The following is a 27515-nucleotide window of genomic DNA, read 5'->3' as shown; positions in this document are numbered from 1 at the left end:
TGCAAACCGTGGGCCCCTGATGGGGACGCCCTGGTGCCGGCGCCGGCACCCTCGGGGCCTTCCCTGCTTGCACGGTGCGCTCCTCGGGGTCGGTACAGGCATAGTCCCGGGGGGCGTGAGGTTCCCGAGTGCTCTCCCACCCCGCCGACAGGAGGAAGGGTGGCCGAGCGGGCCGGGGCGGGCGCGGCGTGGGTGCGCCAGGAGCTCCGCGGTTGCCGCCAAGCCAGCTTGAGGGGAACCCGGGCGTCCGCTGAGCACCCCGCGGAGCCCCCACGGCAGCGGGTGGAAATGACGTAAGGCGCCTAGCAACGGGGGCCAGCGCGCCGGAAGTGATGCCTTCCAGGTTGGCTTGGCTGCGGAAGCGACTCCCGCCAGGGCGGGGCGCGGCACGCAGTAATTTCCGCTTCCGGTCCGTCGCCCTCTTCGGTTGCTTCCCGTCTCCTCGGCGGCTCCCCTCCCCCGCCGGGCTCTCCGCGCCCCTTTTGGGCGGCGGGGCGGCGGAGCCGTCGTCGTGCGGCCCCCCTTGCGTTCGTGCGTGCGCCCGTGGCGCCTCCTGGTCCGCCGCCCGGGGCTCGGCGCACGCTGCGCGACACCGAGGCCGAGCGGGGTAGGGGGCTGACCGCCATGACCCCCCAGAGCCCGGCGTGAGGGGGCCGAGGTGAGCGCGGGGCGGAGCGCGGGGGACGCCGGCCCGCCTGCTCCGGGCGTTCGGGCCTGGGCCGCGGCGCGCGCGGGCTCGCGCCTGGCCGGTTCTGGGTGTCTCTGGCGGCCTTTGTGTCTCTGCTCCTGTGTCGGCCTTGACTGCCCCCGTGTCGGTTGTCTTGTCTGTCTCTCTCTCCTGTCTGTGTCTGTCCGCGTCTGTTTCCCGTGGGGCTCTGCCTGTGCCTGTTTCAGTAGACTTAGAAAAGGGTTTGGAGATAGGAGCGTGTCTGTGTGTCTGTCCCGGGTCTCTTTTTCCTCTGCCTGTCAAGTCTGTGTCTGTCAGGATTTTGTTTGTGTCTTTCGAGTTTCCGAGTCTTCATTTCCCTAGGTGTCTCTAGCCCTTCCCTGCGGGCTTTTCTGCCTATGGTGCAAATCTTACCCCCGTCCCGTCTTAACATCGGAGTTTTGCCCCCATACCTATCACCTCCAATCCTGAAGTTTCTTTCCAGGAGTCTGTTCCCTGATCTAGAATCTGCCCCTTTTCACATGTTTTCTGAGTCTCCGGTGTGGTGGTGAAGAGCCCCAGCCTTGGATTCAGAGGCCCGGCTGCCTGCTAAGCTGTGTGGTATTTGCCAGGTGATATCCTCTATCTCCAAACCTCAGTTTCCTAGTCGTAGGAAATTCGTAGTTCGTAGGCGTTCATAGTTTCTACATCATTGGGTCCTTGTGCGTGTAAGTTGAGGTGACACATAAGTACCAGACGGTATCTGACACATAGCGAGTGTGTAATTACTGGGAGCTCTGGTTTTTGTCATTACAGCGCTTAGAGAGTTTTACACAGTAAGTGTTAGATATCGGTCGGTTATTGGAGCACTCCTTGGAGAGCTTTGTCATATTCTTTGTATTCTTTTTAATCTAATAATTCTCTTGGAATCAACTTGATTTGAAATACGGCCTCATTCTAAGCAGTATCTGAGAAATCGTAGCTTTGATGTGCTAGTTGGGTATGTTTTTTAATGTACGCCAAAGAAGTACACAGTATTAAGATAGTGTGTTTTCTGCCGCCACCCTTTTGGAACTGTTCTGTTTTTTTCTCTGATAATAATAGCAGCCAGTGTTATTGAGCGCCTACTATCTGTAGGGCACAGGGCCAAGCACTGTATGTACCCATCGTATTTAATCAACAGGCCTGCCAGGTAGGAATTCTTTCATTTCAGAGTTGAGCAAACCGCATCTCAAGGAGGTTGGCGCTGCAGGTAGCTGATGTGGCCAGGATTTGAACCCACATTTTATATTCTTTGCCATTAGATTCCATTTTTCTTGTCTCTTATTTCTCGCCAGGTCTCTTTTTGTTTCTGGGCCTCTGTCTTTCCTCCTTGGCCTCCTGCCTCCCTGTCTTCCCATGTTCTCATATCTGCTGTTGCTTGTATCTTTCTCATTGTGTCTCTGCCTAGCTCCTCCTGCCCCGGTTTGGGTTTCTGTGTGTCTCTCTCTGTCCGGGTCTGTCTCTATTTCTTGTCAGTCCCCTTCTCCGTATTACATCATCTCATCATCTTAATGTGTCAGGCTGGGGCTGCTTTGGGACTCCGGAGAGTTTCTTTTTAACTAGCTACATCTGTCTTCAGGTGCCTGGCTCTCTGGTCTGAGTTCGAAGCAGAGGCCAGCTGTCTCCTGGTTTGAAGCAGAGGTCAGTCATCCCTGTTTCCCCTGGGCTTACATCATGGTGGGGCTTTGAAAATCTCCCTCTGTGGCTTGTTGGAGCCACATAGACCGGTGATGAGAGCTGGCTCTGGAACCAGGCTGCTCCAGGAGTAAGGTGTGTGTCCCTGGGCACGGGGCTGAACCTCCGTGTCTCAGTTTCCACCCTGTGAGGTGACTATGAATCATGGGGTTGTTTCAAGGATTAACTGAGTTAATACATGTAAAGCGCTTAAAACAGTGCCTGGCATGGGATACGAGCAGTGCGAGTGTCTGCTGGTGTCATCATCGTTTGCTTGACTCTCCTGTTTCTCATCACCAGTCTTGGGGTGGGTTAATTTAATTGAGGTTAATTTAAAAGTATGAGTTTTGGAGTTCAGGTGGGCCTTGGTTTGAGTCTACCCTGCCATTCCTGGTGTGTGACCTTGGTTGAGTTAGTTAACCTCCAGGAACCCAGTCTCCGCATGCAGTGTTGAAAAATGTAATGTCCCTCTTGTGCTGAGTGAGCATCTGGCACACAGGTGGGACCCAGGCAGTGGGGCTGTTAGGTTCCTTATCTCTCCTGAGCCCTGGGCTTCCCCTGTCCTTGGGACGTCTGGTCTTCTGGCTTCCCCGGTTCTTCCTGCCGCCCTGGGTTGGCTCCCTGCTCCTGCCCCGTCTTTAATCCCTTCATCAGCTTTCTTTCTCATGTGTCCTTGTTTTGCTGTGGATTCCTGCCCGCTCCATCCTTGTTCCAGAGGTCTGTCCTGCCCTCCCTCTCCACTTCCTCCTCGCATGGTTTACTGAATGGTTTTTCTGGGCCAGCTTCTTTGCTAGGAAAAGCCACGTCCAGACAAGCATGTTCTCTGCCCCCTTGGGGCCTGTAGGTTGACCTGAGCTACAGAATCAGACAAAAGAATATAAAATCATGAGGGAGGCTGGGTTTACTGATGAGGCTCCAGGGAAAGGTGACCATGATATTTGGGTGTGGACCTGGGAAGTGTAAGCAGAGCACTTGGGGTGAGTGGACATCCCTGGGTGAGGAAGAAGGAAGAGCGCATGGGCAGGATGGAGTGCCTCCGGATGTGCTGGCAGTGTTTACAGGGCGTCAGTTCCCTAGATGACCGCATGGAGCCCCATTTGACAGAAGAGAAAGCTGGGGTGCAGGAGATGGCAGCCCACCCAGGGTGGCCTGGCCAGGAACTGGCTGAGGCAGGGTGTGGGGCTGCGATGTGCCACTGCATATACTCTGCCTCACTGAGCAGGGGCCCCAGCAGGAAGGAGGCAGCCTGTTTGAGGAACTGAAACATGGATGGGGTTACTGTGAGACCTAGAGGTTAACAAGGGACAGAGCCTTCTGGGCCACAGTTAGGAACTCATCTTTGACCCTGAGGGCTCTGGGCAACCCATGTCCCACTTGTGTTTCCAGAGGTCCTGTTCCCTTCTCAGATGCAGTGACCTGCCAGCGCCTGCCGCATCCTTCATCCGGGAGTCGCCCCATCTCTCCACGCATCGGGGCCCTGTGCCCCTTGCTGCTGCAGCTGGGCACCATGTCGACCTCGTCCTTGAGGCGCCAGATGAAGAACATTGTCCACAACTACTCAGAGGCGGAGATCAAGGTTCGAGAGGCCACGAGCAATGACCCCTGGGGTCCGTCCAGCTCCCTCATGTCAGAGATTGCCGACCTCACCTACAACGTCGTCGCCTTCTCGGAGATCATGAGCATGATCTGGAAGCGACTCAACGACCATGGCAAGAACTGGCGGCACGTCTACAAGGTCAGCGTCCCGCTCTCCTCCCCAGGCAGGTGCAGGGGCTCAGGTGGGAGGGCAGGAGCCCATGTTGTGCACCCTGCCTGGGATGGCATCCCGGTTCTCAAGAGGAGCTGTAGAAGAGTAAAATCTCTCTTTTTGTTTAATGAAGGCAACGAATGTAAGGCTAAGAAGTTTGGAGCCTTGTGGTTAAAATCTGTTTTTGAGTGAGTGGTGCATTTGTAAGATTCATGTGCTCAGGAGGCCTGAAAGGGCTCACAGTGCCCATCTCTTCTGTGTGCCCAGATACCCAGTTCCTTTCCTCACAGCAGCCAAGTTTCCGCTCTGGGCCCCGTCTGTGAATGCCCCTCAGGCAGGTGTGTGCTCCCCGTGGCACAGGCGATGCTACGCTGGGGATGAACGCTGGAAGTGTCGTGTTCTCACACTCCTTGTCAGACTCAGAAGCCTGCATACGGTTTGCTGGCATCGATCCCACAGTGGGAGAGACAGGACCCTAGGGATGGAATGCAGATAGCAGGTTGGTGCTCGCCGGGAGTTGGACGGGAGGGGTCACCTAGAAAGGGCAGCACAAGGACATTTTGGGGGCAGCGAGACTGGTCTGTGCCTTGAGTGCCGTGGTGGCTTCACGTCCTGTGCGTTTGTCAGAACTCAGACTGATGTTAAAATGAGTGAGTCTTACCATATGTAAATTAGACCCCAATTTAAAAAAGGAAAAGGAGATTTTATCTTGAACATTGCCTATCAGGATGTAAAAGATTTGCTGCTTTTTTTTTTCTTTTACAACTGCAGAACTTTCAACTCTGTGGATTGGTCATAATTTATTTAACTAGTGACTTGTTGGTGGATTTTTTTGAAAAGGGTTTTGCAGTGTTTTAAGAATGAGATTGCCGTGAATATCCTTGTACCTTTGCTGTTTTCTAGAACTGGAGTTGCCGAGTCAAGAGGCTCGTGCATGTGTAATGTGGCAAATGTGGCCAAAGTGCCCTCCATGGATGTGGCCTAGTTGCTGGCCCTGATCCACTGACCACACACGCAGATCGCAGGTTTTGGGTCAAAGGGCTCGCACCTGTGAGCAGGACTCAGCGAGTGGGTTTTCAATTTGCTGCTCGTGGGGTCCAGGGGCCTTAGCATCCCCACCTTTGGTCTTTGGTTACTGTGTTCCTCGTGTTACGGCAAAGTGGCCAAGGACGTGGGCTGGGGCCGGGTTACTCTCCCGGTGGTGGGATCTCAGGCTCGTCCCTGAATCTCCCTCTGTGAGGGCCCGTGGAGTTGATTCACATCTGACTCGGGTTAGGGGCTGGTGAGTGTTAGACAGCTGCTGTTGCGGTCCATTGGCAAGCATCTGCAGAGGGCCCGCTCTGGGTGTCTTGGTGCACCAGACCTGCAAGGCTCCACCCTCGTGCACTTAGACCTGGGCCTTTTCTGGGCGAGGTCCCCGTCGTTGCTGATGTTGGAGACTTCTGCCCAGGTGAGGGCAGTTGCCGCCACTCACAGATGAGGAGGCTGAGGCCCGGAGCGCTGCACCACTTCCACGTGGGAGCAGGGATTGAGGCTCATTTCCTGTGACTCGTTTTCATGCCCAGCCCGACACACCAAGATTGGGTTGAGTCATAGGTTGAATCAGTTATTGGTCATTTATTGTGAAGGGCTGGGTGGCGTTTGTTTAGTTGAGGATCGTGGAAAAGCCTGGGGGTGCAGGGGAGCCTCTGTGGAGGCAAGGAGGAGGGGCAGGGCTAGAGGGGCAGGTGGGGCTGGAGGGGTGGGTGTGCAGAGGTGATGAATCCAGAGGGGCCCTAGACGCAGATCCTTCTGGCTAGTGGCCAGAGTGATGCTGCTGGGGGCAGAGACAGAGTGGCCTGTGGGCAGGGCTGGCAGGTGCCAAGGCCTGAGAGTCTGCTAGGGAGCATGCGGTGCTGGTGGCCGGGGTGGACGGCAGGGCAGGGCAGGAGAGGGATGTGGCCTTCAGTGCCAGGCGGGGCTTGGGCTGCTTCCTACAGGAGGTGGGAGAGCCTCCATGGGGAAGCAACTTGATTGTTTTTGTTCATGTCGCACTTTTGTCCTGAGGTTGGTTACCTGTGGGCAGCCTCTTGCTGGACGGTGCTGGGGACCCAGCCCTGACCCTCAGGCAGCTCCCAGTTCGGTGGGAGTTGAGCCGATAGGCTGGCGGGTGCCATGAAGGAGGGAACATAGCATAAGGCTCTGCGGGCCTCAGGCAGTCAGGGCAGACTTCCTGGAGGAAGCAGCCAGCCAGTCACAGGTCTTAGCCTTTCTAGCCTGGTTCTTTCTAGTAACTTTGTAAAGGTAGGTTTACTGAGGTATAATTTGCACGGTAAAACCCAGCCTTTCAAGATAGAGTTTTCTGGGTTCTGACAGATACACATATTTCATAACTGTCATCACAGCCAAGGCATAGAAGGTTTTAGTCACCCCCAAGACCTCCCCTGTGGTTTTCGTAGCCCCTCTGGAACCCTCCCCAGGCCTAGCTGTTCTTGCTGTGTTCACCATCCTCACAGCATCTCTTGATTCTTGAGACTCTCCTTTCTGTGCTCCCCACAGCAGAGTCTGGGCGCTGGCCTTTCTCTTTGAGCATGGGGATCCCCAGCCCATGTGGCTGAGGACATGGGGTTCCTGCTCCACCCTGAACGGCTGATTCCTCACACTGAGGGTGGGGTTCAGCCTCAGTACCCCCGGGGAGGGTTGATGGTGTCTGTGGAAACCTGCTTTGGTTGCCGCTTGTGCTGCCTGCTGAACACTGTCCTGAGAGCAGCTTTGTGAGGTCAGCACGTGTCACTGTTGTCCCTGCTGTGGCATGTGCTGATAGCTGAGCATAGGCACAGAGCAGGGGTCCAGGAGGGGCTCCCTGCGTCCACGTCTAGCCAGCGCCTCCCCTCTTGGATGACCACTTCTATCCTGTAGTCCCCTTCTGGAAGTACAGGTGATGAGGACAACCCCACAGGCCCAGAGGCCTGAGCCACTGTGAAGCTGCTGCACGCCCTCTGACCCTCTCCAGAGCCCTCTGTGCTGACCTGTTCCGGCATGAGGGTGGGTCCTCTTGCTTCCCACCATCCCTTTGCCACATGGTCTCATCTTGTCACTTCACCCCAGGTGGTGGGTTGTGTAGGAGCAGTCTTTCCACTTTAATGGATGGGGAAACTGAGGCCCAGAGATGGGGGAGGTGGCCTGCTCAGGCTTGTGGGGGAGCTGGGCCTTGGGCCCGTCTGTTCAGAGCCCAGGCTGTCCTACCCTGTGGCCCTGCTGGCTGGTACTTTGTGGATCTTATTGTCCCCGTGGAGAAGGAGGGTGATCTGGCTCTGCACGGCCTCCCTGCGTGGCCTTGGGGGTGAGTCTTGGTGAGTAAGGGCCGGCGTTTATTTGGTACCTTGTATGTGTAGCACACGTAGGTTCTCATCAAATCCACAGTTGCCTGGTGAAGGAAGTTCTTTTCTTCCTTTTTCTCTGTTTTCCAGATGAGGAAACTGAGACACAAAGGAGCTCAGCTCTACCACGCAGGATGTGGTAGAGCCAAGAGGAGTCCCGAGCCCACCCTCTGGGCCCTGCCCCGAACCCCCGCTCTGGGTCCTGCCCCGAACCCCCGCTCTGGGCCCTGCCCCGAACCCCCGCTCTGGGCCCTGCCCCGAGCCCACCCTCTGGGCCCTGCCCCGAACCCCCGCTCTGGGTCCTGCCCCGAGCCCACCCTCTGGGCCCTGCACTGCCACCTCACTTCTGAGGAATGCAGGGTCTCTCAGTCTTGACTTTAAACCAGGGGTCAGCAAAGTACAGCCCACTGGTGAAATCCCACCCACAGCCGTTTTTGTAAAAAAGTGAAGGAACACAGCCAGGCCCATTCATCTGTGGCTGTGGAGTAGTTGAGACAGAGAGTATATGGCCTGAAAAACTGAAATTTTTTCAGCTGGCTCCTTACAGAATGTTAGGCTGATTCCTGTTTTAAACTTTATTTCTGCATTGCAGCATGTCCTTGATAAAGCTGCCTTTGGCATTAAAAAGGGCTATTACTTTATGCAGTTGCCCACTGCTTTTTGTTTGTTTTTAGAAAAGCAAAGGAGAAACAACTTATTCGGCAAACTTTTTTTTTTTTCCAACTTTTTTAGAGACAGGGTCTTGCTCTGTAGCCCAGGCTGGAATCCATCAGTACAATCATAGCTCACTGAGCCTTGACCTCCTGGGCTCCAGGCATGGTTGAGGAATAGCTGGGACCACAGGCACGTACCACCATGCCTGGCTATTTTAAAAATTTTTTGTAGAGATGAGGGGTCTCACTGTATTGCCCAGGCTGGTCTTGAACTCCTGGGCTCGAGTGATCCTCTTGTCTTGGCATCCCAAAGGGCTGGGATTATAGACATGAGCCACTATATCTGGCCCACTTGCTCACTTTTTTTTTTTTTTTTTTGAGACGGAGTCTCGCTCTGTCGCCCAGGGTGGAGTGCAGTGGCTGGATCTCAGCTCACTGCAAGCTCCGCCTCCCGGGTTCACGCCATTCTCCTGCCTCAGCCTCCCAAGTAGCTGGGACTACAGGCACCTGTCACCACACCTGGCTAGTTTTTTTGTATTTTTTAGTAGAGACGGAGTTTCACCATGTTAGCCAGGATGGTCTCGATCTCCGGACCTCGTGATCCGCCCGTCTCGGCCTCCCAAAGTGCTGGGATTACAGGCTTGAGCCACCGCGCCCGGCCTGCTCACTTCTAAAATAAGATTTTAAATTTTTCATTAAGGAATTGCATACTAAGCACATCATGAATGTATAACACATTGGACACCTGTGTAGCCTTCGCCTAGAGGGAGGTAGAGGATGCATCCAGCCTTCCAGGTTCCCTCAGGAAACCCGTCTCCCGCGGGCACCGTGTCTGACTTCTGTCTGCCAAGACTGTTCTTGAACTTTATATACGGGAAGTCACGTGTGGTCTTTTGTGTCTGGCTTCTTTTGCTCACCATCACCATCAGGTCAGCAAGGTTGATAAAGCAGTTTTATGTTGCATAGCATAAAGCAGTTTTCGTTGCATAAAGCAGTTTTCGTTTATCTTGAGAAAGAGTCTCACTGTTACCCAGGCTAGAGTGCAGTGGCGTGGTCTCGGCTCACTGCAGCCTCTGCCTCCTGGGCTTAAGCAATCCTCCAGCCACAGCCTCCGAAGTAGCAGGGATGACAGGCACGTGCCACCACACCTGGCTAATTTTTTGTTATTTTATTTATTTATTTATTTATTTAGAGATGGGGTTTCGCCATGTCGCCCAGGATGATCTTGAACTTCTGGACTCAAGTGATCCACCCACTTCAGCCTCCCAAAGCACTGGGGTTACAGGATTGAGCCACTGCACCCAATATAATAACATTAAGTAATAACCTTATTATTAAATAATTAATCTTATTAAAATTCATTTAATTATTCTTTCTTATTTATGAGACGGAGTCTCGCTGTGTTGCCCAGACTGGAGTGCAATGGCACGACCTCAGCGCACTGCAACTTCTGCCTCCCAGGTTCAAGCAATTCTCCTGCCTTAGCCTTCTGAGTAGCTGGGATTACAGGTGCCTGCCACCACACCTGGCTAATTTTTGTACTTTCAGTAGAAATAGGGTTTCACTATATTGGCCAGGCTGGTCTTGAACTTCTGACCTCGTGGTTCGCCCACCTTGGCCTCCCAAAGTGTTGGGATTACAGGTGTGAGCCACCGTGCCCGGACTATTTTTTGTTTTTTCTTGAGATGGAGTTTTGCTCTTACTGCCCAGGCTGGAGTGCAGTGGCGCTATCTTGGCTCACTGCAACCTCTGCCTCCCAAGATAAGTGATTCTCCTGCCTCAGCCTCCTGAGTAGCTGGAATTATAGGGGCATGCCACCATGCCCAGCTAAGTTTTTGTATTTTTAGTAGAGATGGGGTTTCACCATCTTGGCCAGGCTGGTCTCTAACTCCTAACCTCAGATGATCTGCCCGCCTCGGCCTCTCAAAGTACTGGGATTACAGGCATGAGCCACTGTGCCCGGATATTTATTTGTTTCATTTATTGATTTATTTTATTTATTTACTTATTTATTTTTGAGACGGAATCTTGCCCTGTTGTCCAGGCTGGAGTGCAATGATGCGATCTCGGCTTACTGGAACCTCTGCCTCCTGGGTTCAAACGATTCTCCTAGCCCCACCCTCCTGAGTAGCTGGGATTACAGGTGCGCACTACCAAGCCCAGCTACTTTTTTGTATCTTTAGTAGAGATGGGGTTTCACCATGTTGGCCAGGCTGGTCTCAAACTCCTGACCTTGTGATCCACCCACCTTGGCCTCTTAAAGTGGTAAGATTACAGGCATGAGTCACCACACCCGGCCTTATTTATTTATTTTTAAATGGAATCTCACTCTGTCTCCCAGGCTGGAGTACAGTGGCGTGATCTTGGCTGACTGTAACCTCTACCTCCCCCATCCAAGGGATCCTCCCACCTCAGCCTCCTGAGTAGCAGGGATTACAGGTGTGCACCACCATGCCTGGCTAATTGTTTTGTATTTTTAGTGGAAACGGTTTCACCATGTGGGCCAGGCTGGTCTCGAATCCCTGACCTCGGGTGTTCACCTGCCTCAGCTTCCCATAGTGCTGGGATTATAGGTGTAAGCCACCATGCCTGGCCTCGTTTATTTTTAATTTCAGTGTATGTGGTAGTCCCACTGTGTGAGTGTACCATAGTTTATATATGCAGTTCACTGTGGGTGGATTTTTGCACTATTTCCCACTTCACAGTCTTTTTAGCTGCGATACCAAAGTCCAGAGAGCTCTGGAAACAAAAATGTTTCATGATCCATTTGGCACAAAGTCTGACCCAGACTGATGTGAGGTCGTTTATATGGTGTCTGCTGGTCCCGCAGTAATGTGGCTGTTGGCAGGACTGTGCCTGGAGTGTTCTCTTATGTGTTGTATGTGCGTTGTTTTCCTGGTCTGAACTCAGGAAAATTCTGAATTCCAAAACACAAGGGCCCCAGGAGTTGTGGACCTGGGACTGCCTCTTGGCTTAGGGTGTGATAAAGCATAGAAATGGCTTATCTTCTTTCCTTTCTCTTTTCGTGTAAATACCTTGAGGGCCGGTTAAAGACTAATCTCTGATTACACTGTAAATGCTGTTAACACACCTTTGAAAGGCCCCTTGCCAGAGCTAGGTCCAGCTGCCTCAGAGGGCAAGGAGATATGAATGGCCCTGGCATCTTTCCTGGCTTTCTCCTTGGTTCAGACGGAGCTTAGCTGTGATAGCTGACTCTTCCCCTAGGAGCCCTGGGTGGGTTTCTGTGGCTCTGTGGAGGCCCTGGGATCACCTCCAAAATCAAAGGTGTGCCTTTTTCTGAGGTCAGTGACCAAGATACCCCCTGTAGAGCCTTGAGGGGGCCATGACCCCTCAAGCCCAGGACTTGAGCCTGAGCTAGGAAGAGCCACAGAGACCTTGGTCCCCCGGCCCCCACTATTAATTTCAACTTGTTGAAAGCAAGTTTGTTTTCATATTATAAAATGCAAATATACCAAAGGGTGCAGATGGAACGGTCATGTTCCCTCTGCCCTGTCCTCTTGCTCCTGGTGGTGTGGAACCTCGGTGCCCCTCCCGAGAGAACCCAGGCCTATGTGGGCACTTGCGTGGATCTCTTCCCTTCTTGCAGAGGTGACAAGCTACTGCTCCAGGCTGTTAATACCAGCGTGAGGTTTTACGGTCAGAAATACTGACACATTTCAAACTGAATACTAAGACCTCCTTCATTGTGATTTAACTAATGTGGTTTTCTTGGCCATGTTACTTTAGATTTTAGTTGTAGAGAAATTATAGGCAGGGCTCCGGGATGCCAGGTGATGCCCACGGTGGCTGTGGTGCTTGCAGCTGCCATTTCCTCTTTTATTTGGATTGAGATGGAGCTCCTACAGTGTGCAGTCCTCCTCATACCGCACAGTTCAGCGGCATTCGGCCCATTCACAGTGCTGTGCGACCACCTCTGTCCAGCTTCAGAACTCCTTCATCGCCCCAGAGAGAAAACCCATAGCCTTCAGGTGTTCCCTCTCCATGCCTCCCTCCTCCCCCGGCAACCCATAATCCACTCTCTGTCTGTCTGGATTTGCCGGTTCTGGATGATTCATGTGGACGGAATCCCAGGCCGTGTGGCCTACTGTGTATCTGTCGCTGAACGCAGTCCCTCCGCAGCGGGTCCCCGTCACAGCACGAGCCGTCCCTCCGCGGCGGGTCCCCGTCACAGCACGGGGCCGTCCCTCCGCGGCGGGTCCCCGTCACAGCACGGGGCCGTCACTCCGCGGCTGGTCCCCGTCACAGCATGGGGCCGTGTCGTACTCGGTGGGGACAGGTGGGTTGTGGGACTTGCACCCAGTCAGCCGCCCCAGGGCCTGGGCCGTCTCCAGCCCGCCTTGCGGTGCCTGCCCAGCGTGCTGACCGCCCAGCGTGCTGACCGGGCGTCCCTGTGCCCGCCCGCAGGCCATGACGCTGATGGAGTACCTCATCAAGACCGGCTCGGAGCGCGTGTCACAGCAGTGCAAGGAGAACATGTATGCCGTGCAGACGCTGAAGGACTTCCAGTACGTGGACCGCGACGGCAAGGACCAGGGCGTGAACGTGCGCGAGAAAGCCAAGCAGCTGGTGGCTCTGCTGCGCGACGAGGACCGGCTGCGGGAGGAGCGGGCACATGCACTCAAGACCAAGGAAAAGCTGGCACAGACCGCCACAGGTGAGCCCTCCCTGCGGTCCCTGACGGCCTAGAGTCTGTCCTCTGCCTGCTGCGGCTCCCAGCACCCAGCCGCCTGCTTCCCTGTCTCCCGGCCAGGAGCAACTGAGGCATCCCCCTTTTCCTCCCCTCACCTGGGACCCTTGCTCTGGTCTCACTTGCGCCCTTTTTTCCCTTAGCACCTCCCATGCAGCAGCTCTGGGGCCCTTCCTGCCTCTTGCCTTGTGCCCCAGGGCAGGTCTAGAACTGGGAACTTTTATTCCACTTCCCCATAGGCTCAGGGCCTGAGGGCGGTCAGTGCTGGGGACAGGGCTCTGAGGGGACAGTCACACAGTGACTCCCGAGGATGCCGTGCTTCTGTCTGCGCCGAGATAAGAGGCAGAGGGTGGCCTGGAAGGGGCACAGAAGGAAGGCCAGAGCCAGGGCCTGCAGGTTGCACCAGGCATCTGGGCCTGCGTTAGGAGCCTTGACAATGCCTTCCGGAGGTGGAGGACTCAGTCTGGTGGGTGGTTACCAGCCCTGAAAACAAAACTTGAAATAGTGCCTCCCACATCGTCAGGCCAAGATCTGCCCCACGAAACATTTCCAGTTATGTGATGGGTGTGTGGGCCTTGGACTGTGCCGGAAAGTGTGAGCTGTGCTGGTCGCGGGCTCACAGCTGCGCAGAGACTAGTCCTGCTGCTCAGGACTGGGAGGGAGGCTGGAGAATGTCTGCGAGGCTCTTCTGCTCTCCAGGAAGAGTGGAGGTGCCTCAGTTAGTGGGGGTGCGTGAGATGGGGAGGGGCCGCTAGAGCACTGCCCTGGAGATGGAGGTGGGTCCGCCAGGCCGGCGCAGACAGCACGAAGGGCCTGTGGCCCCCATGGGGTCCGGCTCGAGGGACTGGACTTGTGTGGGGAGTCAGGCCTTCTGTGTGGACAGGTCTCATTTGGGATCACTGTTCAGCACCCACGGGGATACATGGGTGCGATGGGGTGTGTACGGCCCTGCCCAGAACTCCAGAGGAAGGACCCAGGAGCTGGTAGACGGCGTGAAAGCAGAGTGTGAAGTGGAGGGGAAGAAGCTGGCGTGGCGTGGGAGTGCTCAGAGCCAGGGACACCAGGAGGGAGTGTGGGTGGCAGAGAGGGGCTGGTTAGCTTGAGGCAGACAGGTGGGCGGCGGGGTTGGGGTGGACTGAGGAGGGACGTTGGCAGGAGCTGGGAGGAGAGCGGGAGCCTCAGGGAAGAGGCCTGAGGGTGGGAGATCCTGGCTTGGGGGTGGTCAGACTCTGTGCAGGGCCAGAGCCAGTGTCCTCTGCGTTGCTGGCCACGCCTTCCCATCCCAGCTGCCTGGCCCTGTCTGCCAGCAGTTGCTGGGAAGCGGTTGCGCCCCTCTGACACTCACCAAGGACTCCGGAATGTGAATTTCATGTAGTTTTCACGTGTCTTTTGAAGACTTTTCAGTTGTTATTTAATTTTTTAAGGATACTCGAGTTTTCGCCCATCTTGGTGCATTCTTTTCATTGTTTCCCATCATTGAAAAATGTAAAGGCCTTTCTTAGACCTTCTCAGGCCAGCTGTGGCTGCCACTGTGGTGTGCTGGCCCCTGTCCTGGAGCGAGCTATGTGGAGGGCTGTGGCTGGGGAGGAGGTTGGGGGCAGCTAGGGAGTGCACCCCGAGACCCCCAGTAGGCGGGGAAGGGCCTGTGGTCCCCGGGCAGCACTGAGGCTGGGTGATCCGGTGATGGGAAGGTCCGGGTGTTGCTGGCTGGGTGCCCATATTACCTGTAATGTGGGAGGTGCGGCCCTCAGGGCTGCTGGGCATTGGATTTAGCCACTACTGGGCTGGGGGGGTTGGGGCATTTGCAAGGTAGAGGTTGGGCAATGGGGTGTCGATTCCCAGCACCCACCATTGAGAGTCCCCAGAGCTTAGGAGGAAGTCGCAGAGGCAGGGAAGAGGAGGAGGGGCCACAAGAGTGTGGTCCTCTCTGTGCCCCGGCCTCACCTGTGCCCCACGCTGCCCTTCTATCTGCCCGTCCTCCTAGACGGCCACTTACCCACCCAAGTCCTTCAACCGCTGCTAGTTCTCGCATCCTTTCTTCACTCATAAGCCCGGATGGCCACCCTTTGGCCCCGCTCTGCCGCCCACGTGCTCCCTGGGCATACCATGCACCCAGTCCTGGGCACACTGCACGGGGGCCAGCCTGGGGGCCCCTGAACCTGGTGTGGGTGGGGCCGCCAGACAGCTGTCTGCTGCAGCTCCGGGCGAGGGGAGCCAGGGCCTGCTCGTCAGGGAGAGGCCTGGGCCTGGGGAGTGGGTTGGGTGGGGACAGCAGTATAGAGCACAGGTGCCAGGCGTCTTGGAGCTGGATCGGACAGAACTTGCTGACGAGTGCACAGTGGTGGGGAGGGCGGGGCAGGAGACGCAAGGTCCACCCTGGGGCTTTGGAGGCTGGGGCGATGGCCCCGCGCTCGACGGGCCTGGAGCCTGGTTGGAGCCTGTTCTCTGCACTGTGGAGGGGGCCTAGGGTCCACAGGCCTTGAGGGTGGAGAGAACAGTGTCAGGACAGAGTTTGAGGGTAGGCGGGGTCACAGAGGATACTGCAGTGGAGGCCGGGGATATCTCAGCACCCTCCTGGAGGGTCCGGCCGTGCTTTCCTGTGTCCTCTCTCCCCCTCCCCCTCCTGCTCCTGGAACCAAGGGCTCCTTCCTGGCCCACTCCCCAGCCCTGACCAGGCCTTGGATCCTGCCGTCTCAACAGACGCTGTTCTCCCACTCTGAATTCCAGTTGTTCCCTGCCAGAGCTACCATTCTCCACAAGCCCTGGAAACAGAGGCCTGGGAGACCCGGGAGGAAGGACCTCCCATCCCCCAGGGGCCCAGCGACAGACCCCAGGCACGCGGGGAGTCCTGGTGGTAGCAGGGCTCAGAGGTTCCTGGGGTTCCCCATCTGCTTATCAGATTGACTTTTGCTCTGGTCCTTCCCTGATGCCTGGCCCCTCCCATGGGTGGGGCTGCCTGCATCCTCCCCTCCCCCCGGGGGACCCTGCATCCCCACCCTTTCTCCTCTGAGCACCTGGTGTCTGGTCTCTGCCTCTCGGTCCTAGTCTTGGCCTTCAGAGGCTGGAGGGTGGGGGACTTGGAGGGTGGGGTTGGACACAGAAGCCCCCATCTGTCTAGGCTGTGGGGTTTCCTGTCTCGTTCCCTGGTCTGGGTCTCACGCGTTTCTCCCCCGCCCTCCAGCCTCATCAGCAGCTGTGGGCTCGGGCCCCCCTCCTGATGCGGAACAGGCATGGCCACAGAGCAGTGGGGAGGAGGAGCTGCAGCTCCAGCTGGCCCTGGCCATGAGCAAGGAGGAGGCTGACCAGGTACCGGGCGTGCAGCTGGGGCTGTCTGTCCGCCACCCGCCTCCACGTCTCACCTCAGGCTGCCTCCCAGCCAGACCCAGGCCTGGCCCTCACTGTCGCTGCTCCACGTGCTGTCACTCGTCTCCTCCCCAGTCCTGCCTCATCCTCACCCCCGTCCCTCTGCGTGTCACTCTCTGCCTGTCCCTCACTGGTTCAGGGACCCCAAGCCCTCTCTTTCTTTGACCCTATCTGACTCTGGCTCTACCTCTGCCTCTGCCTCTGGCCCCTCCCACCATGCCCCTCACACTCTCTCTCCCCCAGCCCCCATCCTGCGGCCCCGAGGACGACGCCCAGCTCCAGCTGGCCCTTAGTTTGAGCCGAGAAGAGCATGATAAGGTCAGAGCAGCCTCCCTGTCCCTGCCCCTGCCGGGGACTCCCCTCAGACCAGCCCCATCGCCCCTTCCTAAGTCACCCCCACCATCCTGCTGGGCTGGAAAGCCCACAGGCTCACACGTGTTGAAACCTCAGTACCTTCAGCTGTAGGATGTAGGACCTCAGGTCAGACAGAGCCTGGGTGGCGGCCAGTGCAGCCGTGCCAAGGTTGCTTGGGTGACCAGGGTCCCTTCCTCCCCCCAACGCAGGAGATAACCACTGAGGCGGGTGCCTGTCCTCCCTGGGTGCCCCAGCACAGCACCCCACTCCCCTCATCCCCGTGTCCCACCCGACCTTTGACCCAGGTGCCCCATCCACATTTCATACATTGTCCGCATCCCATCGAATCCTTCAGCTGCCTTCATTGGGGTGGGAGGGGTTGCTGGGGCTTCCGGGCTGAGGTGGCATCTGCCTACGGCTCACGTTCTCATGTCTCCCTGGCCGCTGCCTGTGCCCCAACAGGAGGAGCGGATCCGTCGCGGGGATGACTTGCGGCTGCAGATGGCGATTGAGGAGAGCAAGAGAGAGACCGGGGGCAAGGAGGAGGTGAGCGGGGCTTGCTCTGCCCTCCCTGGCCCCTGCAGGTGTCCGTCCGTTCCATCGCTCATTCCTGCATGGCCAGGTCCCTGGAGCAGAGGCTGAAACACAAGGTCCTGGAGCTGGCCACTGGGTTTCCAGGCCCGGTTGGCCTCTCACTGCCTCTTCCTCCCCGCTGGGCTGAGGCTGGTGACTGACCAGGCTGCCCTGCGGCCACTTTCTGTGGTCAGCACTGGCCATCCCTCCTCGGGCCGAGCACCATGAGGGCCACCCCCACCCGCCACAGCTGAATGGGGAGGCCCATAATAGGTCAACAGCCTGACATGGCCACAGGAAGGAGGGTGCAGGGCTCGCCCATCTGTTACACTTTCTTCGGCACCTCCTTGGTGCCATGCCGTGTGCTGCACACCAGGGTCTGTTGGTGAGCGATGAGGCATGGTCCCGCCCTTGCAGACAGTGTTTCTGGGGCATTCCTGTGCTCTGCAGCTGAGTAGCAAACCCTCCCACAACTTTGCGCTTTCAGGTCACGCTTCAGTACTTCTCTGTGATGGGGCCCTGCTGGCTGGTTTTGTTTCGTGTCAGAGCTGAGGTCACTCACGCCTCTGGGACCAGGGCGTCCACACTGGCCTTGCCCTCCAGCCTCCTCCCCTGGCCTCTTCCCAGTTACTAGTCTGTCCCGAGTGTCCTCACAGCACAGTAGCCGCTGCTGCCCCCGCCCAGGGCAGGCTCATCGAGCTGGGTTGGAGTTGGCTCCCCAGCCTGTGCACTGCTGTTGGTCTCAGCAGGTCCTGAGGCCAGCCCAGGTTTGAGGGGTGGGGACAAGGCCCCCTCTCCATGGGAGGCGGCAGACAGCTTGTGGCCATAAGTGATAGGCCCAGCGGGACTTTCTTGGTAGATGGAAAGCCTCTTTATGTTGGCCTCAGCCAAGGGGTCTTTACCAGTGTCCCCTACAGCTCAATGACCCCAGTAAGGGCTGCCCCATTGGAGGAGCACCGGATCTCACCCATCTCTTCTCCTGCCCTGGACTCAGCTCTTCTTCCCCTCCCACCCCCCCGGGGTCTTTGCTTCACGGTGCTGACTGGAGATGTGTGCATGAGTCTGTGGGGGACACTTGCACTTTCCGAGACGGGCTCTGGTTAGCTGGGCCCGTCGTGTGCCACCTCCAGAACACAGGACCTTGCGGCGTGTGCGTGCGGCGTGGGAAGGCCTGCAGTGCGATGACTGTGGGGTGACGGCAGGGCAATGTAGGGGGCATCATGAGAGGTGCTCAGGGTGACCTGAGTGGGGTTCAGGGGGCCTTCCCCGGGGAAGGCATGGTGCAGGGACTGGCGGGGCTGACTGAAGAAGGCACGGTGGGCAGAGGGAGGAGTGAGCTGCTTTGGGTTGAGTGAGGGGAGGGCTTGGCCTCCATCCTCAGTCAGGGCTGGGCAAGGACCTGGGAGCAGGTGGGGTTAAGGGGCTGCCCTGCTGTGGTGCGCAGAATGGATGTGGGGCAGGGGTGTGGCCTGTTTTGGGGCTCCCTGGGGTGGGGGAGGTGGGCAGGGGTGGGCTGACCCTAGGACGTACGAGGAGGGAGGGTGGGTGGTGTGTTTGGGGCCTGCCTGCCTCTTACTCCTTACGGATGGCTGCTGTCTGGACACCCAGGGCTTGGCCACCTCCCCAGTGACGGGCCCCAGCTTGGTCCCTGTCCTGGGCTTCCCACCACTTCTTCATGCTCCTCCTCTTCTTTCTCCCCCACAGTCGTCCCTCATGGACCTTGCTGACGTCTTCACGGCCCCAGCTCCTCCCCCGACCACAGACCCCTGGGGGGGCCCAGCACCCATGGCTGCTGCTGTCCCCACGGCTGCCCCCACCTCAGACCCCTGGGGCGGCCCCCCTGTCCCTCCGGCTGCTGATCCCTGGGGAGGTCCAGCCCCCACGCCGGCCTCTGGGGACCCCTGGAGGCCTGCTGCCCCTGCAGGACCCTCAGTTGACCCTTGGGGTGGGACCCCAGCCCCTGCAGCTGGGGAGGGGCCCACGCCGGATCCATGGGGAAGTTCCGATGGTGAGTGCGTGGCCTGCTTGCGTGCGGCCTCTGTGCCTGTGTGCACCTGTCCTTGGTTGGCTGTGCCCCTGGACAGGGACAGATGCAGCCAAGTGGCGCCGGGCAGTGGTGGGGCCGTCCTGGGTACAGGGGAGGGGGCAAGGGAGGGAGTCAGATGAGACAGCCCAGGACAGGGTGTGTCAGATTGTGCCTTGGAGGACATGGGGGTGTGCTATGGGGAGCAACTCAGCCAAGGGGCACAGAGGCTGCGGCCAGGGCAGAGCCTGTGCGATGTAGGCATCTGTGAAGGGCGGTGGGTGGAGCTGGGAGGTGCGGGTGGAGAAGGGCCTGACACCCAGCTGGACAGGGGAGGGATGGGGGAGCTGTGGGGGGCTGGGTAGATCTGGCAGAGGCTGCGGGGAAGCCCCTCACCCCAGCTGGGGTCCCAGGGCCAGAGCCTGGCAGTGATGCCCAGTTGGAATTTGAGTTTGTGTGCAGGAGAGCGGGAGCAAGGGAGCTTTTGTGTGAATAGCCACAGATTCAGAGGCAATGGCCCTCCCCGGCCATCTGGGCAGTCAAGGTTGCCAGCTCCTCATGCTCTTGTGTCCTCACCCAGGTGGGGTCCCGGTCAGTGGACCCTCGGCCTCCGATCCCTGGACACCAGCTCCAGCCTTCTCAGATCCCTGGGGAGGGTCACCTGCCAAACCCAGCACCAATGGCACCACAGGTACTGCAGTGGGGGTGGGAACGGAGCCCCCGGCGGGAGTGAGTGGGAGATGTTAGAGTCGAGCATCCCAAGGAAGGGTGGATGCCTGGACTGGAGGTGGGAGCTGAGGCGGAGCCCCAGGGAGGGGCTGAGCAGAGCATCCTGACCCCACAGCCACCGGGGGATTCGACATGGAGCCTGACGAGTTCTCTGACTTCGACCGACTCCGCACGGCACTGCCGACCTCTGGGAGCAGCGCGGGTGAGCCCCTGCCTTTCTTCCCAGCAGCCCGAGGGAGCCCCATTCCCGGCTGTCTCTGTCCCACTCCAGACAGGGCCGGCTGGACTTAAGGATGAAAAGTTGACTTGGGTAGAGTGGGCCAGAACCATCCACCTGTCTTTAAAAGAAGTGTGCATCTTGATTTTAGAGAAATTGCAGATTTAGAGAGAAACAATTCTTCTCAAGGTTTCCCACCCAAATGTCGACCTCTGACCCGTCTCTGCCTCCACATCGCTTGAGTGCCTTGCAGACTCTTCAAGTGTGTCAAAGAACAGGGACTGTCTTGTCCTGTGCAGTGAGATGCATGGATGGGTTTGGAAGGCAGCCGAGGCTCCCCTTCCAGGTCCCCACTCGCCTGCTGGTGGCTCCAGGGCTGGCCAGGGTGCGTCCTCGTGGGTGCTGCCTTTAGCTGCCCTGGCTCCTTGGGGTTTTCAGCTGGTGTAAGCCGGCACGTGCCGCCTGTGACGGGCCCATCTGCTGAGTCCCTGAGTGGCTACTCCATCAGGAGTGTCCGAGGTCACCATGGCCCTCAGCTGGCACCTCTCTGTCCCATGATGAGTCATGTCAGCCTGATCTCTTGGTTTTTTTGTTTAAGTGAGCTGTTATTGAGGCACAGGTTGTGGTACAGAAACCTGTTTCCCCTGATGAAAGGCCTGCGGCTAGCGGGGAGTGAGCTGCGCCCGCACTCCCCTCCTCTCATTATCTAGGTTAACATAGAGCAGTCTTCCAGCCTGCAGTTTTCCTTCTTTTAGGCCTTTTTTTGTCCCATACAAATGTGTGCATTTTTTCAACAGTAGAATTGTTAAATCTATTTAAAAAGAAAATCAGGCCAGGCGCAGTGGCTTGCGCCTGTAATCCCAGCACTTTGGAAGATCGAGGTGGGCAGATCACCTGAGGTCAGGAGTTCAAGACCAGCCTGACCAACATGGCCAAAACCCCGTCTCTACTAAAAACACAAAATTAGCCGGGCGTGGTGGCACACGCCTGTAATCCCAGCTACTCGGGAGGCTGAGGCAGGAGAATCGCTTGAACCCAGGAGGTGGAAGTTGCAGTGAGCTGAGGTGCCATTGCACTCCATCCGGGGAAACGAGCGAAACTCCATCAAAAAAAAAACAAAAAAAGACCTCCAGCCAACAGACGTCTTCACGCCGGCCCGGAACACGTGTCTGCGCTCTCCGTCCACTTGGAAGCTCCCGCTGGGGCTGTGTACTCAAGGAGCGTCTGAGGGCAGGCTTCTCTAAGCCTGGAGGCCCCTGTGAACAGGCCCCTGCTGCCTTCCCCTGTGGGCCTAGAGACCCTGGACAGCCCCTCCCTGAAGCAGTTGCTGCCTTGTGGTTGTCAGAGGGTGACACCTGCTTTCGTCATCCCTCTTGCGTTTGCTCACTGGAATCAGACCCACCTTGTGGGAATCTGGGCTGACATGCAAGCTTTTGGCCTGGGCAGGCGTTGCTCTGCTCTGCACCTCAGTTCCGCTTTCCTGAGGCTTCTGGGCACCGGGCTCTTTGAAGCGCCCCCTATGATGGCCTATACTGCTCCCAGGTTGGAGCCTTGCTGCTATCTGCCCTGTCTGAGCCCCTCTCCCCGCTCCTTCCAGGAGAGCTGGAGCTGCTGGCAGGAGAGGTGCCGGCCCGAAGCCCTGGGGCATTTGACATGAGTGGGGTCAGGGGATCTCTGGCTGAGGCTGTGGGCAGCCCCCCACCTGCAGCCACACCAACTCCCACGCCCCCCACCCGGAAGACGCCGGAGTCATTCCTGGGGCCCAATGCAGCCCTCGTCGACCTGGACTCGCTGGTGAGCCGGCCGGGCCCCACGCCGTCTGGAGCCAAGGCCTCCAACCCCTTCCTGCCAGGCGGTGAGTGTGGGCCCATCACCTGCCCAAGTCCTCCCTGTGGGTTCCAGCAGAGCAGGTGCCTCACAGGGCAGGGACGCTTCGCCCCTCGCCTGCACGTGCTGAATGGACACAGGTGGGCCGCGCCACTGACTGCACTGCGTGTCTCTGGTCTGCTCTTCCTGCAGGAGGCCCAGCCACTGGCCCCTCCGTCACGAACCCCTTCCAGCCCGCGCCCCCTGCAACGCTCACCCTGAACCAGCTCCGTCTCAGTCCTGTGCCTCCTGTCCCTGGAGCGCCACCCACGTACATCTCTCCCCTTGGCGGGGGCCCTGGCCTACCCCCCATGATGCCCCCAGGTCCCCCGGCCCCCAACACTAACCCCTTCCTCCTATAATCCAGGGCGGAAGGGGGCCTGGCTCCATCCAGCTGCCCCATTCTGGCTCCCTGGGAGATCAGTGTTGTGAGTGCATGTGAAATGGGGGATCCCTGCCCCCAGTGCCCTTCCCCCTCCTGGGGCCCACTCACACTACACCCTCTTCCTTTCCCACCCCACCTCCCTGGAGAGAAACTGGACATGGGGCCTGGGGAGGGGAGCTGGCCAGAGGAGGACCCCTTTCCCGTGGCATTAGAAGGGGGAGGGGCGGCTGGGGCCCCCACCCATTCCCCCTCCCTCCAAACTCTCAACCCCCAGTCAGTGTTTGAGCCTCCTTGTTCCCCTCACGCACCCCCTCATGCACCCTCGGTGAATCCTTGGTGATGATTTTGGCAACTTTGGGAATAAATGGCAATTCCCACGGGCTTGGCTCCCCCAGCTTCCCATCTGTGATTTCGCGTGTCCCCCAGAGCCCTTCATCCAGGGACCCGGGGCTCAGGTCCCATCTCTCTCTCGAGGGTGGCTGGGAACCAGCCGTTCTGCCTCAGAAGTCCTGATTTCCCTGATCCTCCCGGGTCAAGGGGTGGCTGGGTTGAGGGTGGACGGCGCGAGGCCTGGCAGAGCTGTAGCCCACGCAGGTCCAGGTGGTCAGGAGGCCACTCGTGGCCAGACGCTCCCAGTGCAGGAGGCCTCGCTCTTGTGTTGAGGGAACACTAGGATGAGGTCAGAGTGCACTGGGGTTCAGGGAGAAAAAGAATCCTGAGGGATGGCACATACGCAACACAGATCACCATCGCCATCACCTGGGCCCCCTGCAAGCATCACTAATCCATCCCTGCACTCCCGGAAACCGCGTCAGCCTCTGTCGGCTGAGCTGAGTGAACCACCAGGCGCCTCCTGGTTGTCGTCTGTGTGCCGTTGTCCTGGGCTGGACCACACCTGATGGGATCATCCCAGAGAAGCCTCGGGCCGCCTTGTGAGGGGGTGTTGCTGTTATCTCCAGGGGTAGGTGACAGCTTGTTGCAGGCCCCACAGCCAGGGCCTCAGTGATGGGGATCTGGCTGTGTCTGTTTTAAGTGGAACAGGCCGTTCTTCCATGTGGAGTCTCCCTCCATGATCCCCTGGGGTCAAGTCCTGACGGCTGGGTTCGCTCCCTCAGTGACTCTGACAGCTCTTGTCTCAGAGGTGCTGGGGTGCAGGCTGTGCGGGGTGCAGGCTGTCCTGGGGTGCAGGCTCTGCTGGGGTGCAGGCTGTGTGGGGTGCGGGCTCTGCTGGGGTGCGGGCTCTGCTGGGGTGCGGGCTCTGCTGGGGTGCGGGCTCTGCTGGGGTGCGGGCTCTGCTGGGGTACGGGCTGTGCTGGGGTGCGGGCTGTGCGGGGTGCGGGCTGTGCGGGGTGCGGGCTGTGCGGGGTGCGGGCTGTGCGGGGGTGCGGGCTGTAGGCTGTGTGGGGCCAGACCCCTGGAGTCAGACGACTTCTTGCCCCTTCTGCCCGGAGATGCTTTGGGCTCAGCGTGGGGCCAGATAGCTGTGTTGCAGGGACACTTGCTGCTGTGGGTTGGGGTCCAGGGAGCACCCAGCCAGTGGAGGGTTGGAGGCCCTGAGGGGGACGTGACTGCGGTGTCCAAGCGGCCTGGTGGCCACCCTGTGTGCCCCCTCCCTGGTGGACCCACGTCACCTGGGGATTGCTGAGCAAAAGAAGTGCCATCGGGGTGACGTGAGGTTGGGGTTCTGTTACTTGCTGTGAATTGGGTCATGACCTGTGTCGGACCGTTCTGTGGCCTCCACTTGCCGCTGCAGACCAGGGTGTCTGGAGGGTTGTGGGGGGCTTGATGGAGGAATTGCTGACCACGCCGTGCAGGAAGGGGTGGGGCCCAGGGACACAGGAACTTTGGGGTCAGCTGGTTACAGGTTCAGTTGCAGAGGAGCATCTCCCTTCCTTAGCCAGGGAGGGGAAGCCCTCTTCTCACACGTGGCCCGGGTATGTTGTGGGGGAGTCACTTCCCGGGACAGGGTGCCGTTCCTGGGCAGCAGCAAGCGTCCCTTACGCTTGGGCTCTCCGAGACCCTGCTGCTCTAGGCAGATGTGATGGGGGAGCCCCCCAGGGCATGGAGAGCCAGCCAAAGGCAGCTCTGAGTAGGATTCCAGGGAAAGGGGAGGTGAGCCCCGCTCTTGGCGATCTTGGTCTCCCCACGGGGTCGTAGCTCCTCGGCTCCTCACTTGTCAGACCCTCCATTCACCAAGTTAAGGATAAGTTTCACGATTTCACAGTGCCGTGCCTTCACTCCCTTTCTCTTCAGAAAAGCTGAGGAGGAAGAAGATAAAATGATACATTTGGGCTTAGTCCAGTGGAAGGGTTAAAGGTGTAAGGCTTCAGTTCTCCCCACCATTTCCTCATTTGGCAAAACAAGACTATTGAAAACACAAGACAAAAACCCAGAGGCTTGCACATAAATTCGGGGCTTATTTACAGCATCCTCGGCATCTTCCTTTCCCTACAGTGCGAATTACCAAGTAGCACCACGGATCTCATGTCTCCTACTTTATTCCTCTTTCCAGAATATTCCAGCCACCAAAGTGCTCAGCAGGAGGAGGCCCAAGCACCTGGGCTTAGCAACACGCAGGGTTGAATGCTGGGAGCCCGCTGTTGTCCCTGATTGAGGGTTCACCCCACTGTATTTGTGTCCCTCTTTCTACAGCAAATGCGTCTCTGTCCCCAGGGTGGGATGGTGAGCTTGTTAAATGGCCATAAGGAAGACTTTATTCAGGACCATCGAGATAGGTACAGGTACCATCAGTGGATGGAAAATCACTAAGAGCAAACCTCAGGGGTCCGGGGGGTTTTGGCTAAACCCACCTAGCAGGATTCTTGCTGAAGGCAGGCCAGGGTGATCAAAGGTCACCTGGGGATGGTGGAGGCTGAAGACAACGATCAGATGTGAGGGTGGTGGGGGTTGTGGGGGACAGCGGCGGGGTTCGTTTGCAGAAAGGATTTTACAAGGACGTGCACAGATGGGCCTAGGAGGAGGTTCAGAATTCTCAGGTCTGGCCTGAGTCGTGTTGCGCCCGGCCACCTCTCCAGAGGAGCAGATGTGCCTCTGAACCCGCGTCTCCCCCCAGGGGGCTGAAGTGGAAAAAACCGCACAGAACTTTCCCCTGGGACAGGTGAAGCGGATGGGGCGTGGGGCATTCCTGGGTCTTGACTCCATTCAGGGCCTAGGGGCTGGGTGGGGAAGGCACTTGAGGGAACCTCCCTGGAGCCTGAGGGAGCTTCAGCCAACTCGTAGGTCACCCCACCCACCAGAGTCCAGGCCCGCCAGAGTCCCCTCACACCTGTGCTCACCCTACCCTTACCCCTCGCTCTACTCTTGCCCCCCACCCTATTCTCGCTCCCCGCCCTACCCCTGCCCCTCTCTCGAGCTGCGATGCCAGCCTCAGGGCTTTCAGTCCTGCCTTGATCTGTGTTTTATACTGAAACTCAATTTTACACACACAAACCCTCTCCCAGCCAGCCTCTGCCTTTTCCTCATGTTCTCATTGAATAGAAAGAAATGCATTTTTTTTTTTTTTCCCTGAGACAGAGTCTTGCTGTGTTGCCCAGGCGTTTTTTTTTTTTGTTTTGTTTTGTTTTGTATTTTTAGTACAGACGGGGTTTCACCATGTTAGCCAGAATGGTCTCGATCTGATCGCCCTCAGCCTCCCAAAGTGCTAGGATTACAGGCGTGAGCCACTGTGCCCAGCCCCCACCCCATTCTCTGATCCTGCAGGCAGGCCCTTAGTTTGTGCTGCTCTGCACTGCTTATGTGTGTGTGCTAAAAGGTGAGGGAGAGTGTCTGTGCCCATTCCCAGGCACCTTCTTGCAGCTGCAGCCATCTCCCCCATGCACGCTTCCAGCTTCCCTATCTTAGTGTGCCTAAAGAAAAGGAATATGCTTCAGGCCGACTATTTTTATTGGGGACCATCGTATGTATGTGGCTTGGTGATTACCCAGGAACCTCCCAAGTCTATGTCCTGAGTTGCTTATCTGTTTTACAGCCTGAAAAATCAGGCTGCTCTTTGTTAGAAATGATTTCTTTGAACTGGGTGGTGTGGTTAGAAAGGGAGCAATTTCTAAGCTGCTTTTTGCTGGGGACTCTCTTCACCTTATCTACCTAAATGATTTATTTCTGTTTCTTACATCTATTGGGTATTGATTTCAAGTAGAATGAGTGAATGCATTCATTCCTCTAAGCCGTATTGATTCCATTGTTTCTTTCACTGATAGCAGATTATCTCCTTTGGCCCTGCATCCTCTCTGGCTGGGCAGCTCCGGGCCAGCCATAGATGGAGGGGAGGACGTGTGTGTGGCCATGTGTGTGTTTCTGTCCTGGACAACAGTATCCTGAGGGGCCTAAGTGGGAAGTGCCCTCAACCAAGGAGATTCCTGCTGTGTGTGTGTGATGTGTGTGTGTGATGTGTGTGTGTGTTGTGTGCGGTTGGGACAGTCGGGGATTCTCACTTTTTTTTTTTTTTTTAATTTGAGACAGAGTTTCACTCTTGTCACCCAGGCTATAGTATAGTGGTGTGATCTCTCCTCACTATAACTTCCACCTCCCGGGTTCAAGCCATTCTCCTGCCTCAGCCTCTCAGGTAGCTGGGATTACAGGCGCCTGCCACAACGCCTGGCTAATTTTTGTATTTTTAGTAGAGACAGGGATTCACCACGTTGGCCAGGCCGGTCTCAAACTCCTGACCTCAGGCGATCCACCTGCCACGGCCTCCCAAAGTATTGGGGTTACAAGTGTGAGCCACCAAGCGCAGCCCGGGATCCTCAGTTTTTTGCAGAGATTGAGTGGTCACTGGCAGGGCGTCTGAAGGAACTTTCTGAGATGCTGGGAATGTTTTGTGTGCTGTACAAAAGGGATGCCAGTAGCCACATGCCACGTGGAATGGTTGAAATGTGGCCAGTGTGAGATTTTTTTTAATCTTGCCTATTTTTGATGGACTTAAGTTGAAGCACCTGCTTGTGAGCGGCTACCGCGCGGGATGGGACTGGAGGAAGCTGGAAAGCGCTCGCCTGCGTTTCGGGTGCTGGCCCAGCAGAGGGCGCCGGAGAGCGGCCGGAGCCGCAGGCGGGGTTGTGGGAAGAGGCTGGGATCCCGTGCGCGCTGGTGCACCTGGGCCAGCGCGCAGATTATCAACGGAGGAATTCAGTTCCTCGGAAACAGTTCCTCCGTCTCCAGC

General features: G+C 57.5%; 1 protein-coding gene and 1 pseudogene across 6 annotated transcripts; both read left to right on the top strand.

Moving 5' to 3' along the window:
- The first annotated feature begins 395 nt into the window (after positions 1-395).
- EPN1 (epsin 1) lies at positions 396-22719 on the top strand. 6 transcript variants are annotated; one of them, XM_007998198.3, is made up of 12 exons: positions 396-658; positions 2268-2329; positions 3769-4097; positions 12547-12796; positions 16011-16135; positions 16436-16510; positions 17009-17092; positions 18824-19127; positions 19723-19833; positions 19987-20073; positions 21686-21943; positions 22108-22719. In XM_007998198.3, the coding sequence occupies exons 3-12, from the start codon at positions 3870-3872 to the stop codon at positions 22314-22316; spliced, it is 1731 nt and encodes a 576-aa protein (XP_007996389.1). In that variant the 5' UTR covers positions 396-658; positions 2268-2329; positions 3769-3869; the 3' UTR covers positions 22317-22719. The 6 variants fall into 6 exon arrangements, with proteins under 6 accessions (XP_007996389.1, XP_007996391.1, XP_007996388.1 ...); XM_007998200.3 differs by having other exon boundaries at positions 3749-4097; XM_007998197.3 differs by lacking the exon at positions 2268-2329.
- Positions 22720-23408: 689 nt separating this feature from the next.
- On the top strand, positions 23409-25216 carry LOC140711954 (uncharacterized; annotated as a pseudogene).
- Positions 25217-27515: the final 2299 nt, after the last annotated feature.

The sequence above is a fragment of the Chlorocebus sabaeus genome, chromosome 6, assembly GCF_047675955.1.
Source record: "Chlorocebus sabaeus isolate Y175 chromosome 6, mChlSab1.0.hap1, whole genome shotgun sequence".
NCBI classification, from domain to species: domain Eukaryota; kingdom Metazoa; phylum Chordata; class Mammalia; order Primates; family Cercopithecidae; genus Chlorocebus; species Chlorocebus sabaeus.
Note: the sequence above shows the minus strand (reverse complement) of the source record. Positions and strands in the feature narration are given on the sequence as shown.